Source organism: Solenopsis invicta, chromosome 4, assembly GCF_016802725.1.
Source record: "Solenopsis invicta isolate M01_SB chromosome 4, UNIL_Sinv_3.0, whole genome shotgun sequence".
Classification (NCBI taxonomy): Eukaryota; Metazoa; Arthropoda; class Insecta; order Hymenoptera; family Formicidae; genus Solenopsis; species Solenopsis invicta.
In genome coordinates this window covers 10,035,453-10,051,853 of record NC_052667.1, presented here as the reverse complement: position 1 = coordinate 10,051,853, position 16,401 = coordinate 10,035,453, and the positions used below count along the sequence as shown (strand labels likewise).

Here is a 16,401-nt window from a genome sequence, read left to right as displayed (position 1 = left end):
AAAACCATTAAGCAAAAATGAGAAATTGGTCAAAAATCCACTTTTCCTTCAAAAAATCATATTTTTGCAACAAAAAACATTTAAGGACTTTCAAATACGGCGTTTTAAAGCTAAAGAGTCACACTTTCAAAATAAAATTTGGCAAAGTCATTCCTTTTAGAAAGTATAATTATGTAACATGGAGAATATGAGGTATTTTTGGGCATTTAAAAATCTATTTAAAAAAAAAAATTATATCTTTGCAACAAAAAACTTTGAAGAACTTTACAATATGGCGTTTTCAAGCTAAAGATTCATACTTTCAAAAAAAAATTATATCATTGTCATTTCTTTTAAAAAATGTACTTATGTAACAAGGCAAATATGAGGTATTTTTGATTAAATCGTGTCTAAAATTGAAAATTGATGTGTTTCATGATATACTTCGGAAAAACTCTTTTTTCTACAGCATTTTATAGTATTTCAACTTTAGACAAAGTACATACGAGTAACATTCGCAAACCGACCTGTTCGAACGTATTTTGTCCAGCTTTTTTTATGTAAAATACTCACAAAAAAGGTTTCACTTACACACTATATGGGTCGCATTGACCCTAACAAAACTTTGCTGCTGTGTCGTTCGAATTCTAGTTGACCAAAAAAGTTGATCAACCATATCAATCGAAAGAGGAGATTTCAAGCTTTTTTTACGTCTTGGTCCGAACCTCCTATCTCATTCCGTCTTCACATAGCAAGCGTTCAAAACTTCATATGGGGTCTCTCGGACCCACTTACGTGTTTAAGGGTTAATGTAATATCAAAATTTCAAAATTTTAAATGACAGATCTAATGTAGCAGCAAATCAAAATTTGGAAAAATAATTAAATTTTTGTAAAAATGAGTACTATAAAATTGTTGAAGTAGCTGAATCCAAATTTATCAGAAAATGTTTATTATTGTAAATTTTGCAAAATGATTTCGATTTTTATTATCAGCTCAATATATTTTACGCATATTTTTAGCTTGTCACAGTTTGCACCAAGCATCCTATATACTATGTTTTTATTTCAAATTATTCTGGATTGTTATTTTACCTTGGAATTATATGCATTTTAGTTTTTGATATTCTGACATATAATTTTGATTCAGCAAGCTTGGAATTACTAAGATGCCAATTTAGAATCTTTTTTCCCTCAATTTTTAATTCGCTATTTTAGATCCATTTGAATTTTTTCATTCTGTTATCACATTTGGATTCAGTGACCTTGCAAACCTTAGGATTTTTATAAAAACATTAATTTGTTATATCGGGCTGACGACATTAAAACATGAAGCCATAGTGTCAGTCATAGCGATCCTTTGTGCCGAATAATATTTTGTAATTAATTAATACTTATTGTTAGACATAAACCTTCTAATCTCGTATTTTTATAAGAATCTATTTTTTTTTCAAATTTTGATTTGTCATTTGAAATGTTAAAATTCTGATATAATATTTGGATTCAGCGACCTCAAAATCCTTAATACTAAAGTCGTAATGGAAATTTAAGAAATTTTTTTTTCACACAATGATGTCACAAAAATCTTATTTTTACCATATTGCGAATAGGTTAATAAAATAAGTAGTATATTTCTTAAATGTTTATATTATTTTGTCTATCTCCTTTATCAAATACCACTAATTAGATATAAAAATGTGAAATTGACATTTTCCAGTCGGGTGTACCATCATACTCGGAGTGACGATAGTGGTACCAATTTGCATGATGGTGATCGGTGGACTCTACCTTTACGATTGTCCACAGGGTGAATACATTCCCGTATACTTGTTGGTAGGCGGTGGATTTGGAGTATTTAAGCAATTGTTAACTTTGTCAGCCAGAGTGCGGCAGCGCCAAGAAGAGAGAGACGAAGAGAGGATTAGACAGTCGCCTACGCAGACTCTGATTAACTGTTTTATGCTAGGATGGTTCATTATCGGTAATTGTATTACTGTGGACTTTTAATTATAGTTAACTTATAGTTGATTTGCGTAATTAATCGCATCAAATATTTACAAGAGAACATTTTATACAGAAAAAAAAAAATTTTTGTTTTGAAAATATTTTTATTTCTGAAACATTAAATATTGAAATGAGATATATAGCATTAAACAGTGGTAATTTGCTTCTTTTTCTTCGCGTCCCATATGTTTGTCAGCACATAGGTTTGTCTCTTGTGCATATATCCGTAGATATATTTGTAGATCTACACTTGGTTCATTGCAAGAACGTACCCAGCGCGAATGAAAATTTGTCTGTTTTGCACACGTTCTTTTACAGAAAGAGAACGCCTCTTAGGCCCGTATACTCGCATTTTTACAGGGAGTAGCATATGAACATTGACTTGGCATATCAATATTAATTTCTGAGATGCTACATATTAAGTACAACATAACAGATTAAATTCGTAAAAGGACATTGAGTGTCTCGACGATTTTTATTTGTGTTTATTTCATAAACATTCGACAAAAACCAATATGACATTTACAGTTATACTTTTCCTTTGTATACAAATTTGATATATTATTATATTATAATATTTTTTATTTTATAACAGTTTTTCGTCTTTCTATTATTATTCTACAATAACTTTAATAATAATAAGGTTTTATAAGATTATTTGTTGTTTTGCTTTTTGATTTGTAATAAAGTTTATTATGTTGTTTTTCAATTTTTAGTAATTTGTTCATAAAATTTTATTTTTTACATTAATGCTGTTTATATTATTATTATTATTGTAATATTAAATTATAGAAACGATTTTTAATGAAAATGTGTTTATATATCTTTTTATTATATATCTATATAATAATATATCTTTCAATAGAGTGAGAACAGCATTTAGAATTTGTGTATTAAAAAACAGTAAATGCAATAGAGAGTGAATTAAGCCTACGGGAGAAATCATAAAAAAGCGCGTCGTGTTAATCTACCTCATGACAGGTGGTGTGGAAATGATAGTACTTTATCATTTTCTTAATAATTACTTTTATAAAAAGTTCTCAAAGTTTTACTGCCAAGAAATAGTTTTAAGGGGTGAAATTGATCCTTATGTGTAAAGCGATTTTTAGCTTTTTCCGCTATATCTCGAAAATCATTCAAAATATTAAAAAATGTTTTATACCAATGTTTCACAATAAAATTATCTCTATTCAGGTCAATATTTTTTTTTAAATAATTCTTTAAACAATTATTTTAAAAAATTAAAAAAAAATTATTTTTTATAAATGTAAATGAATAGAGGTAATTTTATTGTAAATCTTTTGTATAAAATATTTTTTGATATCTTGAATAGTTTCCGAAATATAATGGAAGAAGCTGAAAACCGCTATACACATGAGGGATGATTTCACCCTTTGAAACCAAATATACGCCGCACTGATAGTTTCTAAAATCATTTAATTATGTTGCCTAAATGTGTGTAAAGTTTCATTAAAATTGAGGTGTGACACTTCGAGAGGTTTCTTTGTGAGTTATGCAACACTAAAGCAAAAATGGCCTTTTTTGCTTCAATGTTGAATAATTCAGCGAATAAAAATCGTACAACGCTCAACAAGTACGCAAATTAAAGGTAAAGATTCACGCTTTTGAATGCTGTAAACCGCATTTGCGTGCAATTTTTATTTCATGTGGAGCTTTGCAAAGTTTGTAAAAAATTTTGAGATTTGACGCATCCCCATTTGAATCCGCGTAACTTTGTAAATAATCTGTAAATTGTTTAATGAATTATCAATCTCAAAACTAGAGATTTCAAGCTTTAAAATGCTTTTTTTTAAATTTGTTTACGATCATTTTTGAAAAAAATACGCTCTTAAATTACACCTATTTTTCAGAGTCAGGATAGGTGATCCTTTAATTTTGCTATTAAGTGTATATTATTATTTTAACTTAAATACACTGAAATGTTGAGACTATTTCACTTGTTCAATTTTTTTAACAATAAGCGCGGGTCCTTATTTAACAATAAGCCGATTGTATCATATGTACGTATACGGTATTGAATAAGGCGCTATACTCTCTCCGTTATGTTGTTCGTATGCGCAGACTTGGGTATATTCTTGTGAATAGAGTATATACGATTGTCCGTTCTAATTGGATGATTCCGGTAAATGGCGACGAACCTGGGTTAAAGCCCAAAACGCTAAAAGTCTCTTTTAATAAGCCGTTCGGAACTAGCGTTAAAACTATTTACTCTGTTCACAAGAATATATCCAAGTCTGCGCATACGAAGCATAACGGGGAGTGTACAGCGCCTTATTCAGTACCGGATGATTGTTCTTGGACGATTTCGACAAATGGCCACGAACCCGGATTAAAACTCACTGCAGTCGAAAACGCTATTTTTTGGAAGAGTTACTCTCAATGGTTTGCCTTTGCCTTCCGAGATGTCACTTCTACGAAACTGATTAAAAACCGATTTAGGGTTAAAATTCATCCTGTTCTGGATGGATTTGAACCTGGATCTTTGGAACTGAGAAAACTCACAACTCCTTATGCCATATCGCAACACATGATTATTTGCTCATATCATGAAATTTTGTTCAGTTTTATTGGAAAAAACTGCGAGCTGTATATTTGTCACACTTGAAATATAGTTATTGCATGATGCCAAAATACATAATATTATTAAATTGATGAACAATTTAATAATTGCTTTGATTTTCAGAAACGTCTATAGAATACCCCTTCCGGGAAAAGTATAAAAAATTTTATTGCGAAAAATCATCCAAGGTTCGAATCTTGATAGAGATTATTTTTTTGCAATAAAATTCTTTATAATTTTTCAGGAAGAGGGAATTCTCTGATACTTTTGGTCATTAAAACCAGGCCTCTGACACTTAATAGTCTCGAATGATTCCCTTATTATCCTAGATTCGCTAAGTGCGCTGACAATAACTTAGTTCGTTTAGCCTCGTCATTTTTTGATGGTTTCAAACGTGTCAAATATATTTGACATAACAATTAAACATAACGATTCGCAATATATCAATTTATCTGGTTTCGTGTTTTTTTTTCTTTTTTTTCCTTATATACAGGGTGTCCCAGAATTAGCAGAGATTTTTTTATGAGCGAATTCTTCGGAATATTCTAAGTCAAAAATTCTAATATGAAAGTGTCGAAGCTATAATACTTTTTGAATTATAAATTATTAAAGTTGTTCAATTGTAATGCCTAGAATTCGCTCAGGCATGGCACATAGCACAGTAGTGAGGATGCCTTTGTACATTGGCTGACTTTCTACATATGAACTTAATTTTTTATATAATGATAATGATTCACTTTAAAACTTAGTCTTATTCAGTGATAATTTAATTTAAATTATTCTTAAAGATTAATATCAAACTAATGTTACGAAATGTCAAGCCATACAAAAATCGAAACTATCAAATAAAGTACGTCGACATACTTCAAATGACGTCACTTTGGTGCTAAGTGCCATCCCTGAATGCGCAAATTTTAGGCTCTACAATTGGATAACTTTAATAATTTATAGTTTAAAAAGTATTATAGCTTCGACATTATTAGGATATAAATTAAAAAAGGAGATTTCAAATTTTTTTTAGCCTCTGGTCTGAACCTCCTATCTTATTACGTTTTTACACAGCAGCGTTCGAAATATCATAGGGCGTCTCCCAGACCCTAGTGTGTTTAAGAGTTAAGACGGTTAATCCGTAATGATCATCCGGCGTCTTTTGGACCCCACGCCTAACTTTAAGGATACACAGACCATTCAAAATCGAACAACCTTCTATGAAACTAATTTTTATCTGAAAGTATCTTGAGAATACAAATCCTAAATTTTTGTTGAATTATCTCAAAAATTAAAAATTTTAAGAATATTTTTATAAAAAATCTAATTTTGCAGCTTTATTTGAATTTTTTCATTATGTTAAATTCTAATTTAGAAAAAAGTGATAAAGAACAGACTTCAAGGTATGTCCAGTAAAATTTTTGCAACAAAATATTAAAAAGTTGGCAAATGGCGACTGATTTTGTGCAGGGAGGAAGAGGGTCCAGTAGACCCCATGTGACCGTTATGTTATTATTTGGAAGTGTGACCAATACGGGTTAAATTTTTACATTGAAAATAGAGATGAGTGCCACAGGACTGATCGAAAATTATAAAATTGCTCGTCAATTTAATATTGTGTATTTCGATATTATTCAATAATTGTATTTGAAGTCCGACGAATATGCGGCGTGTAGTTCGCATAAGCCGGACATGGTACAGATTATTATTTTTGTATAATTATATACTGAGATTAGAACAACAATAAATGTATATTAAAATACAGGGTGTATAAAAAGTCCCGGACCCCTTTTATTATTTTGAAAATTAAGCATTTTTGAAAAAAATGTTTTAGATAAAAGTTGTAGGGCATAAAATGATCTATTTAATGATGATACTAGTTTGAATTTGGGATGTTGCTAAGGTCAAGTCAAGATCAAATGGATTTTTTTTAATGGAATACTTTATTTTTGATTCCAGAATCTAATAGCTGATGTCAGAACTTTTTAAAACACTATAACAATGTTTATTTTCCTTAAATACTTTTTGAATTATAAAGCTTGAAAGTAATACCGCCAGCGCTCGACTCTATCTGATTCTACTGCATGCGCGGACCCCCGAACATTACAAGTTTTGCTTTAAAAGAACGACGATTATAGCAAATGCTCAAATTGGTGTCCCTATATAATCTGACAATATGCTAGATGATCAGGGAAACTTAATATTACATTTCTACAAATTTCATTAGGTATTGCTCTAATTTCATTTATTATTTGTTGACGTAAATCATCAAGGTTTTAAGGTTTTTTATTGTAAATTCTATCCTTTAAATATCCTCATAAAAAATAGTCGAGTGAATTTAGATCGGATAATCATGCTGGCCATTCAATGTAATCTCTTCTTATCCATCTATTTGGGAAAATTTTATTCAAATATTAGCGTACTTGTAAACCATAGTGAGGTAGCACCTTATTTTACTAGTACCAAATATCATTGAAGTTTTGACGAGCGATGTTCCGTATTGCCAGTACTACTTCATTTTGAAGCATAGCTAAGTAATTGTCCGCTCTTAAGTTTCCCTCAATAAGAACGGCCCAACAATCCAGTCTTTTAAAATTTCAGCCCATTGACTTTTTGTGGATTTTGAGTATATGTCTCGTACATCAAATAAGGATTTTTATCGCTCCAATATCTTATTTCGATTTACATTCCCATTTAGCTCAAAAGTAGCTTTATCTGAAAAAATGATATTATAAATAGAAAATTTCTATTGATATTTAACGTCATTCTTTCGCAAAATTCCATACAACGATTAAAATCGTTTTTACATAGTTCTATAGTAAATGGATTTTATATGGATGGGATTTCTCTTTTCTTACAATTTTACGTATTGACATAGGATTATTAATATCATGTACAATTGTGTTATTAATATCATGTACAATCAAAGTGAATTACGCGTATTTTGTACTGCATAACATTTAATGCTTTATTAGGATTTGTTGCTGTAAGTCCACCTTGTCTAACTCGATCTTTGACAGAACCCGTTTCAAAACGTGTACAGTACGAATGACAGTGTACGAATGAGGTATTTCTTTTTTTAATCGATTTACATATACCATTGTTTTCATTTCTAAAAATTTGGTTGAAAAGTTTTGTCACTTGTACGTAAAATCTTTTACGATCACACCATCATTGCATCAACAAAAGGGATATATGCTCTATCTCAGTGAGCATTACTACTTTAAACTTCACTCGCAGATGTCAAGAAGACGTCTAGTGATAGAAGGAGCTAAACAGGAAAGATCCCTAGCTTATATTCCACCTTCAGGTTGGTTGAAAAAAGGGGAAGAAAGCAGGCAGGGAAGAAGAAATAATATATACAGACACGCGTGCACATGCACTCACGCACAAGAGGTAGAAATCAGATTTAGCAACATTCATGCGATACACTGTAAATAATGCTAGTAGCGACGGTACTAACATTCAAGCCTCATAACTCGGAAAGTAAAGAAAATAAAGAAAATAAGAAAGTAAAGAAAATAAACTTTATTGTAATGTTTTAAAAAGCTCTTGACATCAGCTATCAGATTCTGAAATCAAAAATAAGGTATTTAATTTTTTAAAATTTATTGGATTTGACCTGACCTTGGCGACATCTAATGTCAAACTGGTATCATCAACAAATAGACCATTTTATACCCTACAACTTTCATCTAAAACTTTTTTTTTTTTTTTCAAAATGCTTAGTTTTCAAAATAATCAAGAAATTCGGGACTTTTTATACAGCCTGTATATTAATATATATGAATTTAAACATACCTTTGTGCGCGACAGTAAAATCAAAACACTTATTCTATAGGTTTTTAAGAGTGTATAACTTTGTAAAAAAATGAAATATTTCAAAAAGCAACTTGAAAGTTTACAACTTGAAATCTCTACTTTTCAGATTGGTACTTTATTAATTAAATTATTAATTTTTTACGGGGAGTTATACGAATACAGTTTATGTATTAAATCTTAATATTTTTTTTACTTTGCAAAGTTTTATGGCGTGGAAATTGTATTCAAATGTAGTTTACAGCGTTTGAAAGTATAAATCTTTACCTTTAATTTATGTATTTGTAAACCATTGTGCGTCTTTTTTTATTGAGTTCAATATTGAAGTAATAAAATGGTTTTTTTATTTAATATTGAATAACGGTAAAAGAAATTTTACAACACTTTATAGAGTAAGCAAATTAAGGGTAAAGATTCACGCTTTCAAAAACTGTAGACTGCATTTGTGTGCAGTTTTTAGTTCATGTCTTGGAACTACGCAAAATTCATAAAAAAAATTGTGCCAAATCTCAAAATCTATAAACTTTACAAAGTTCCACGATTTAAATTAAAAATACGATTTACAGCATTCGAAAGCATAAATCTTTATCTTTAATTTGTACATATGCTGAACGTTTTACGATTTTTTTTCACTAACAAGGAAACACAAGAAAGTGTCCGCCTCAGATTTAAACGAGTTTTTAATATGTTGTAATACAGATAAAAATAAGGGACACGTATTTTTTTATACGTGCCCAATATTAATATTAGGGGGTAAAACACCTCTGCAGAAAATCGGTTTTTTTCTTTTGAAGCGTATATCATCAAAACTATAAGAAATAGAGAAAAATGTTTTATTTGAAAGTTAAATGTCATGAAGAGTACATTATAATAGTGTGAAATTTTTTTTTACACTTTCCTCCACCATTTAAAAAAAAGTAAAAATTAAAAAAAAAATAGGCAAGTGGTGGGGAAAAGTATAAATTTTTTTATTATTTTTTATTATTATTATAAAGTACTCTTCGAGCTATTTAACTTTTAATTAGAACATTTTTCTCTATTTCTTTTAGTTTCAACAATACACGCTTTGAAAGAAAAAAACCGATTTTCTTCAAAGGGGTGTTTCACTCTTAAAAGTGCATTAGGGCACGTATAAAAAAATACGTGTCCCTTATTTTTATTTATACAACATATTAAAGGCACGTCGAAATCGTAGGGAGTCACTTTCGTAGCGCACGAACACGCAAACGGGTGCGCGTACCATGCGTATAGAAAGGTTTTTAATTATTTTTGGAAAATGAGAATGTCGCATCGTAACTTTATCATATACCGTTGAATTGGAATAAAATAAGCTATATTTTGCTTATAGAGTAAAATGAAAATTTTGAAAAAAATATGTACGTAGTGGGGAGAAAGTATAAAAAAGATTTTTTTTTCTTTGTTGTTATAAAGTACTTTTTGAGTCATTCAACTTTTATTTAGAATATTTTTCTTTATCTTTTCTAGTTTCGACGATATACGCTTCAAAAAAAAACCTATTATCTCCAAAAGGATGTTTTACCCCCTAAAATTGAGATTGGGCACGTATAAAAAAATACGTGTTCTTTATTTTTATCTGTACTATAATATATTAAAAGCTTTAATATGTTGTAGTACAATACTCGTTTAAATCTGAGGCGGACACTTTCCTGTGGTTCCTTGTAAGTTATTCAACATTGAAACGAAAATCCCTATTAATCAACATTGAATGATTCGGTCACAAAAAATCGTACAATGCTCAGCAAGTACACTAATGAGTAAAGATTCATGGTTTCAAAAGTTGTAAGCCGCATTCGTGTGCGATTTTTCATTACTTCAAGTAAACTTGCAAAGTTGCAAAGTTCATAAAAAGTTTTGCCGCATTTTCATTTGTATCTGTATGATTTCGTAAAAAATTAAGAAGATATTTTCTCGATAAAAAAAAACAGATTTTAAGAGAATGCTAAAGTTATCTTGTTTTACCGATCAAATGCACGTAACGAAAGCTTGACGCGATGCGCAGTAGAAGTCTTAATGTGCGATCCTCGGAATAGCGTACTCTTGTTTTTCTACCATGCATTTAGTGAAATTTCTAGGATAATTACACTGTTATGATATCTGGCGATCCTTAAGTGTCCTTGAATCTTGCAATTGTCCTGAAATTGAATGTATCCTGGAAAACTCTTGAAAAAATTCTGGAATTTTAGGACTGACCTGAAATTTTCATTACGTTTTTATTCTAAAAAATTGAATCGAAAAAAAAAAAGAAATATTTCCAGCGAGTGAACTATATCAATATTTATGGTATTATCTTGTGTTAATCCATCAATAGCTGCTAATGAAAATTTCGCAAAAACACGCTTGACTATCAAATTGGAGATATTTATGGAATGCAAAATTATAACAGGGACACAAGCTGACCAGATTGCACGCGAGTTTAAACAAATAAATGCTACAAAAGTTACTAAGGAATGATTTACAACTTTTGACAGAAGCAAAACACGTTTGAATCATTTTTGGAGAGATTTGATTCAAACGCTTGATCCGAAAAAGTATGTAAATTTAATCGGTTTTATTCATAAGATACTAATTCTTTCACATGGCAATGCTGTCCTTGAATGAGGCTTTTTAGTCAATCGTGAATGTTTAGCTGACAATCAGAAAGAACGATCAATAATAATTCAGCGAATTAATTATGATGGAATGATAGCAAATGGAAAAGATGTAAACAACTTTGAGATGTAAACAACAAAATCTATGGTCCATTTTATTTGCAATGTGCGGTATAAAGAAGCGATTACAAAAGAAAAAGAAGACCAAACGAGAATTGCGTGATAATGAAAAGTCAAAAAAACGCGACTAACTTATGAAAGAATTAAAAAATAAGAAAAAAATAATTTTACATGAAGCTTTAACAGCAAGTGCGGACACTGAAAATCAGATTAATAATTTTATGAAAGGGTAATAAATTTATAATTTTTATTATAAATTTTAATTTTAAAAATGCAATATGGTAAGTTGTTCACAGAAAACTTTAATTTAATATCTTAAATTATAAAATAAAATATAACAAAGAAATTATCATTTGTAATGAATGTTTATTTGATATTTTTATAAAGCAATAAATAGTTTGTTTCAAATTTGTTTGCGTTTTTTAATTCATTTGTCATACAGAATTCCAATTTAAATAGAAAACAATCTTATCAATGAAAATTAAGTAATGACAATTAATCAATCTAAAAAAAACCAGAATTTTTATCCTAGAATATCCTAGAAAAATATCCTTGATTGAATGAATTTGCTAGCCAGATATTGCTAGACACTATGACTATGTATGTATGTATAATACATACTATATATGCTATAAGTATGCTATAAGTATATGACTTTAACATAAGCAGAAATTTTGTTATTCCTTACAAATTTTGCAAGATCCCATAATATAAATTAAAAATTATACGCAAATATAGTTTATATTTCGAGAGCGAATCTTTATCTTTAATTTGTATTATCATAAAGTATCGCTTTTTTCACCGAGTTATTTAACATTAAATAAGAAAAGGTTATTTTTGCTTCAGTGTTGAATAACTTAAAGAAAAAAATTGCACAACGTTCTACGAGTATGTAAATTAAAGGTAAAAAATTTACGTTTTCGAAAGCTGTAAATATTTGCGTACGATTTCTAATTTACGCCATGAAACTTTGCAAACTTCGTAAAAAATTTTGAGATTTGATGCGTCTCCATTTACATCCATGCAGTTTTTAAGCAATCAGTAAATCGTAAATAATTTTTCTAAAATATTGATTTAAAAAGTAGAAACTTCAAGCTGTAAAATATTTTTTTGAGAAAAGCATTTTTATTACTATTATTTTTTGCGAAGTTATTTTCTTGAAATTTGTCTATTTTTAGAATGTAAAATAAGTGATACTTTAATTTTGCTGTTGAGTGTATACTATATACATATAAAGATAGAAAAAAATAATATTCTAAATAATACTATTTCTTTATATTTTATTTTTTTAAATATTTGATCTGTAATATATTATAATGTATTATCAAAATTGAAGCTTAATCATTTATTTTCTTCTATTTTTGATACTTATGGAACTAGAATATATTTAAAAACCGTGCTTCTCAACGTTGTTGCTTCTCTGTCTTTATCGGTCATTAAATGTACAACAAGAATAATTCAATATACAAAAATTATAAGTAAAATGTAGAGCCATAGATAATCAGAGAAACGGAACCAATGTTACGAATCCTGGTTGGTCATCGTAAATACCAATCATGTAATTGATTTTGGAACAATTTATAATACTTATGGACAATATTAATACAGTAAGCCTGCCTTATGACGATAAGAACGGAATGCCAAAATTACAGAATACTCTCATCACAGCACGAGCCTGTCAATCACCATGTACTTGCGTGATTGCAGTTACCCACAATGTCTGCACTCTGTACTACAGTGCCAGAATGTTCTTACATTGTGTGGCCTATATTAAAAAGAACTCGATAGGCACATTGTGTAAATATTGTACAATAATAACATCACAAATTGATGAAAATTTTGAATAATTGCGTTAAAACAGTACGTTATAACGCATCAGCAGTTTTGTCGAAATAAAGTTTTTAAATAATATTTGTCAAAAATCAGATAAATCTAAATTTGAAATATAAGTATTTTACAATTATTTAAAAAATCGTTTTATTTTTTTATTTAAAATGTTACCATGCTGAATGTGTAATATTTCATACTGCAATATTTCTATATTATAATTTAGAAATAATTGTTTATTTTTGTAAGCATGTATTTGGATTCATTATATTTCTAAATGTTTTATACGTAACACAGCTACAAATGTTTTTCTTAATTATTGAACAATTTCTTTCCTTTAATTTTGTAAATATATCACTAAGATGATTCACCATATCACTGTAGTTTTGCCGAAATGTTATTGTATGGTTTCATCATATAATTTAATAAATGTTTTTCTAACAGGCGAGTGTTTCTTATATGTATAGAGAATGTTTATAATCTTATTGTTTAAAATCTTATTTAAGACATTATTATGCACAGATGTACTTTTTAAATTGAAATTAGTATATTATCACTGAAAAATAGTAAATAGTCTGTTTTCAGTGATATACTTATAACTATTTCATTCAGTTATATATGCACTGTTTTTCAGTCACAATACAGTGATAAGGTCAATGAGAGTACCCCCTTCTTAATCAGAATCACTGAAAAATAGTGAATAGTCACTGACAGTTACAAGTATAGCACTGCAAATCAGTAAAATTCCATTGATTTAAATTGAGAGAGTATGTGCAGATTCTCTCCCGAGTGTTCCTCCAGGTATCATTTTTAGTCTAACATTTACAACACACAAGTAAACAATAAGGATAAAATGATATCTGACGGGACATTCGAGAAGAAATCTGAACGCACCTCTAATTGATCTAGAAAATTCATTAGTAGTGTGAATTTTCTTGCCTAAAATGGTGTGAAGCTTAAAGGTCACACAAAAAAATTTAAGCAATAAGACGTATGTATTATAGTAAAGAAATCAACATACTGGATTGCTACTGTTTACGTTTTGGTGTTATATTCTCAACTGCAATTGGCTAATTCGCTTTTTATTGCTTATTTGCCTTTTATTACTTATTTCAAACTTAATTTAAGAACTAGTTATTACAAAGAATAATATTGTATTATCACAAATATCGAATAAGAAATTAATGAATAAGAAATACTACAAATAACTTTTTATTGAAATAACTTTTTTTAACTTAATTACAAATTAAAGTTTGACACTGCGTTTATCGGTGTGAAAGTTTTTCAACAATTTGGTTTTAAAATTTATACTGAATTATTTAATCATATCGATGTGGTGAAATTTTACACCAATATTTTTTAGAATGCATGCGTGCGTATATACAGAATGTATTAGTTTTAATTTAATACTAATGTTTCTGTGTGCAAATCTATTTGTTATAGGTTCTATGTGGGTATACAAGGAATACGAACCGAACTATGATCCAGCATTGGGAAAATATTGTAACAAAACACTATATTTATTCGCCTTCTGGCTGATCACATCAGTCTATATATGCATGGGCATCATAACGGCTGGCCTATGCAGCATCTCTGTAGCTAGTATTGCGTTTCAGAGACCGCCATCTGATCTAATGTGAGACAGCGTCGTTTAGCCACTTCGTGTCCACATCTACAAAAATGATGTATGTTGAAGATCTTCCACGTTCGACGGAATGATCAGGATGGTATTTATCAAATGAAAACGAAATCCTGTTACCTACACGCAATGGATAATAAGCGCATGCAATTTTGCAATATTGTACGCACTTGATTTTCTGTCTTGCGGAAATATCGCAGACACCGTCCCTCGTTTCCTCTCCTCGCTGATCGATAAAACGAACGATTCGTTTATGTAAACGTATATTAGAATATCGACGATCGGAGATTGAAATACGAGAAGCTCCAATTTGTACATAAATACGAACACACATGCCGTACAAACGGATAAGAGAAATCTCATTTTAGGAGCACAGTGACCAGGACACGATGACGTTTGCCCGCCGAAACGCAATCGCTTCGCGCGATTAAGTGCAAAAATTTCGTCCACGTTTATGTACCTGAGATGCTTAAACGACTATTTCGAGAAAAGATCGTTGGCATGTTAACGCACATTAGACAGTCGCGTGAGCGCGCGATACAAGTCTTAAACAAGATCGCATAGACAACGTCTCGCGACGCGCAAACCGGCGCAAAAGTTAGTTATTCGACTTTGTCGCGATTCTCGATGCCGTAAAAATACATCGAAGTCAGTGATCTCTCTCTTGACGAAGCCTCTCAATACGGAGCCGCAGGGTTGGTAAAAGTCCACATTGTTTTAGGTAAAATCCACATGCTATCAAGGTTGCTATACTGCAGACCTTTCTTTCACAGTGTATATTGCTCATATATTGCTTTTCTACATAGCACTTAGGTTGTGGTTGATATACTGTAGAGGGGTCAGTTGCTTGTCTGCAGTATGACAAACTTGCATGCCAATAATAAAAATTGATATTTTTTGGATAAAAAGTAAAACTAATCCTTTCTTTAATAACTGTAAAATAAAAATAATGAGAAAGTGCTGCAAATTAAAAATCTTACAATTTAGTTTTTGTTCAAAATAAAATCTGTAATAAATTGGAAATTGATTCCAATGTGGCAAATAAATTAGTTTTTTTCTTATTTGAATAAATACGGCTTTATATAGATAATTTTTTTTAACTCTGTTATTATATTTCATTAAACTATTAAAGTAAAAATATGAAATTTAGTAATATTTATATCTTCGAAGTTTTTGTTAAAAATATTTCATAAATTAATTGGACTTAAAAAAGTTTGTATTATTATAAAGTTTTATCATTATTAATTTATTTTTCTTTTTAAAGGGTTTTTTATTTTTCTTTCTAAACCATAATATTAGTATGAATTAATTAAAACAAAATTTCTTTATGCGTACACACATGTACACGCACACACACTGGGTATCCATAAAGTTTATTCTCATCCCATATAGTTCGAAAATGATTCCAAATTACGACGAAATACGTATTCGATTGTTTTCAGGGACTACTCTTTTAAAAAGTTTATCCCTTCAAAGAGTGCCCTATGAACATTTCAATTCAAGAATTTAAATAAAATCCCTATATTGTAGTATGTCGTTAGAAAAGACACCAAGAAAGAAAACTTTTGGTTTAAATTGGAGATTGATATGTTGCCTTTTTCATAAATAAAAAACCAGAAAAAATAATACACTAACGGAGCTGGTGTGATGTAACGGTGTGACAATTTGTCGCGTAATTTGCAGTTTTTGCCTTTTCTGCTCGTTGAATTTGTCAAATATTATCAATTGTCTCAAATTCATATTTCTTGTTTATCTTATTATGTTCGACGCTATAAAAATTTTTCTTTTTTTTTGTTTTTACAGCCCTGCATGGTCTATGAAAAGAATTGAAAAAGA

At 29.7% G+C, this 16,401-nt stretch overlaps 1 protein-coding gene across 5 annotated transcripts in view; it reads left to right on the top strand.

The window, feature by feature from the left end:
• The window catches only part of LOC105197103, a 28,792-nt gene that overhangs the window by 11,167 nt on the left and 1,224 nt on the right, over nucleotides 1-16,401 (top strand). For 2 of the 5 annotated variants that reach the window (XM_039447821.1, XM_039447819.1), the window contains 2 exons: nucleotides 1,696-1,959; nucleotides 14,370-15,286. In XM_039447821.1, coding sequence (XP_039303755.1) covers nucleotides 1,696-1,959; nucleotides 14,370-14,566 — 461 coding nt within the window. In that variant the 3' untranslated portion in view covers nucleotides 14,567-15,286. The remainder of the gene's footprint in view (nucleotides 1-1,695; nucleotides 1,960-14,369; nucleotides 15,287-16,401) is intronic. The other 3 variants (XM_039447822.1, XM_039447823.1, XM_039447820.1) reach the window with 3 other exon arrangements.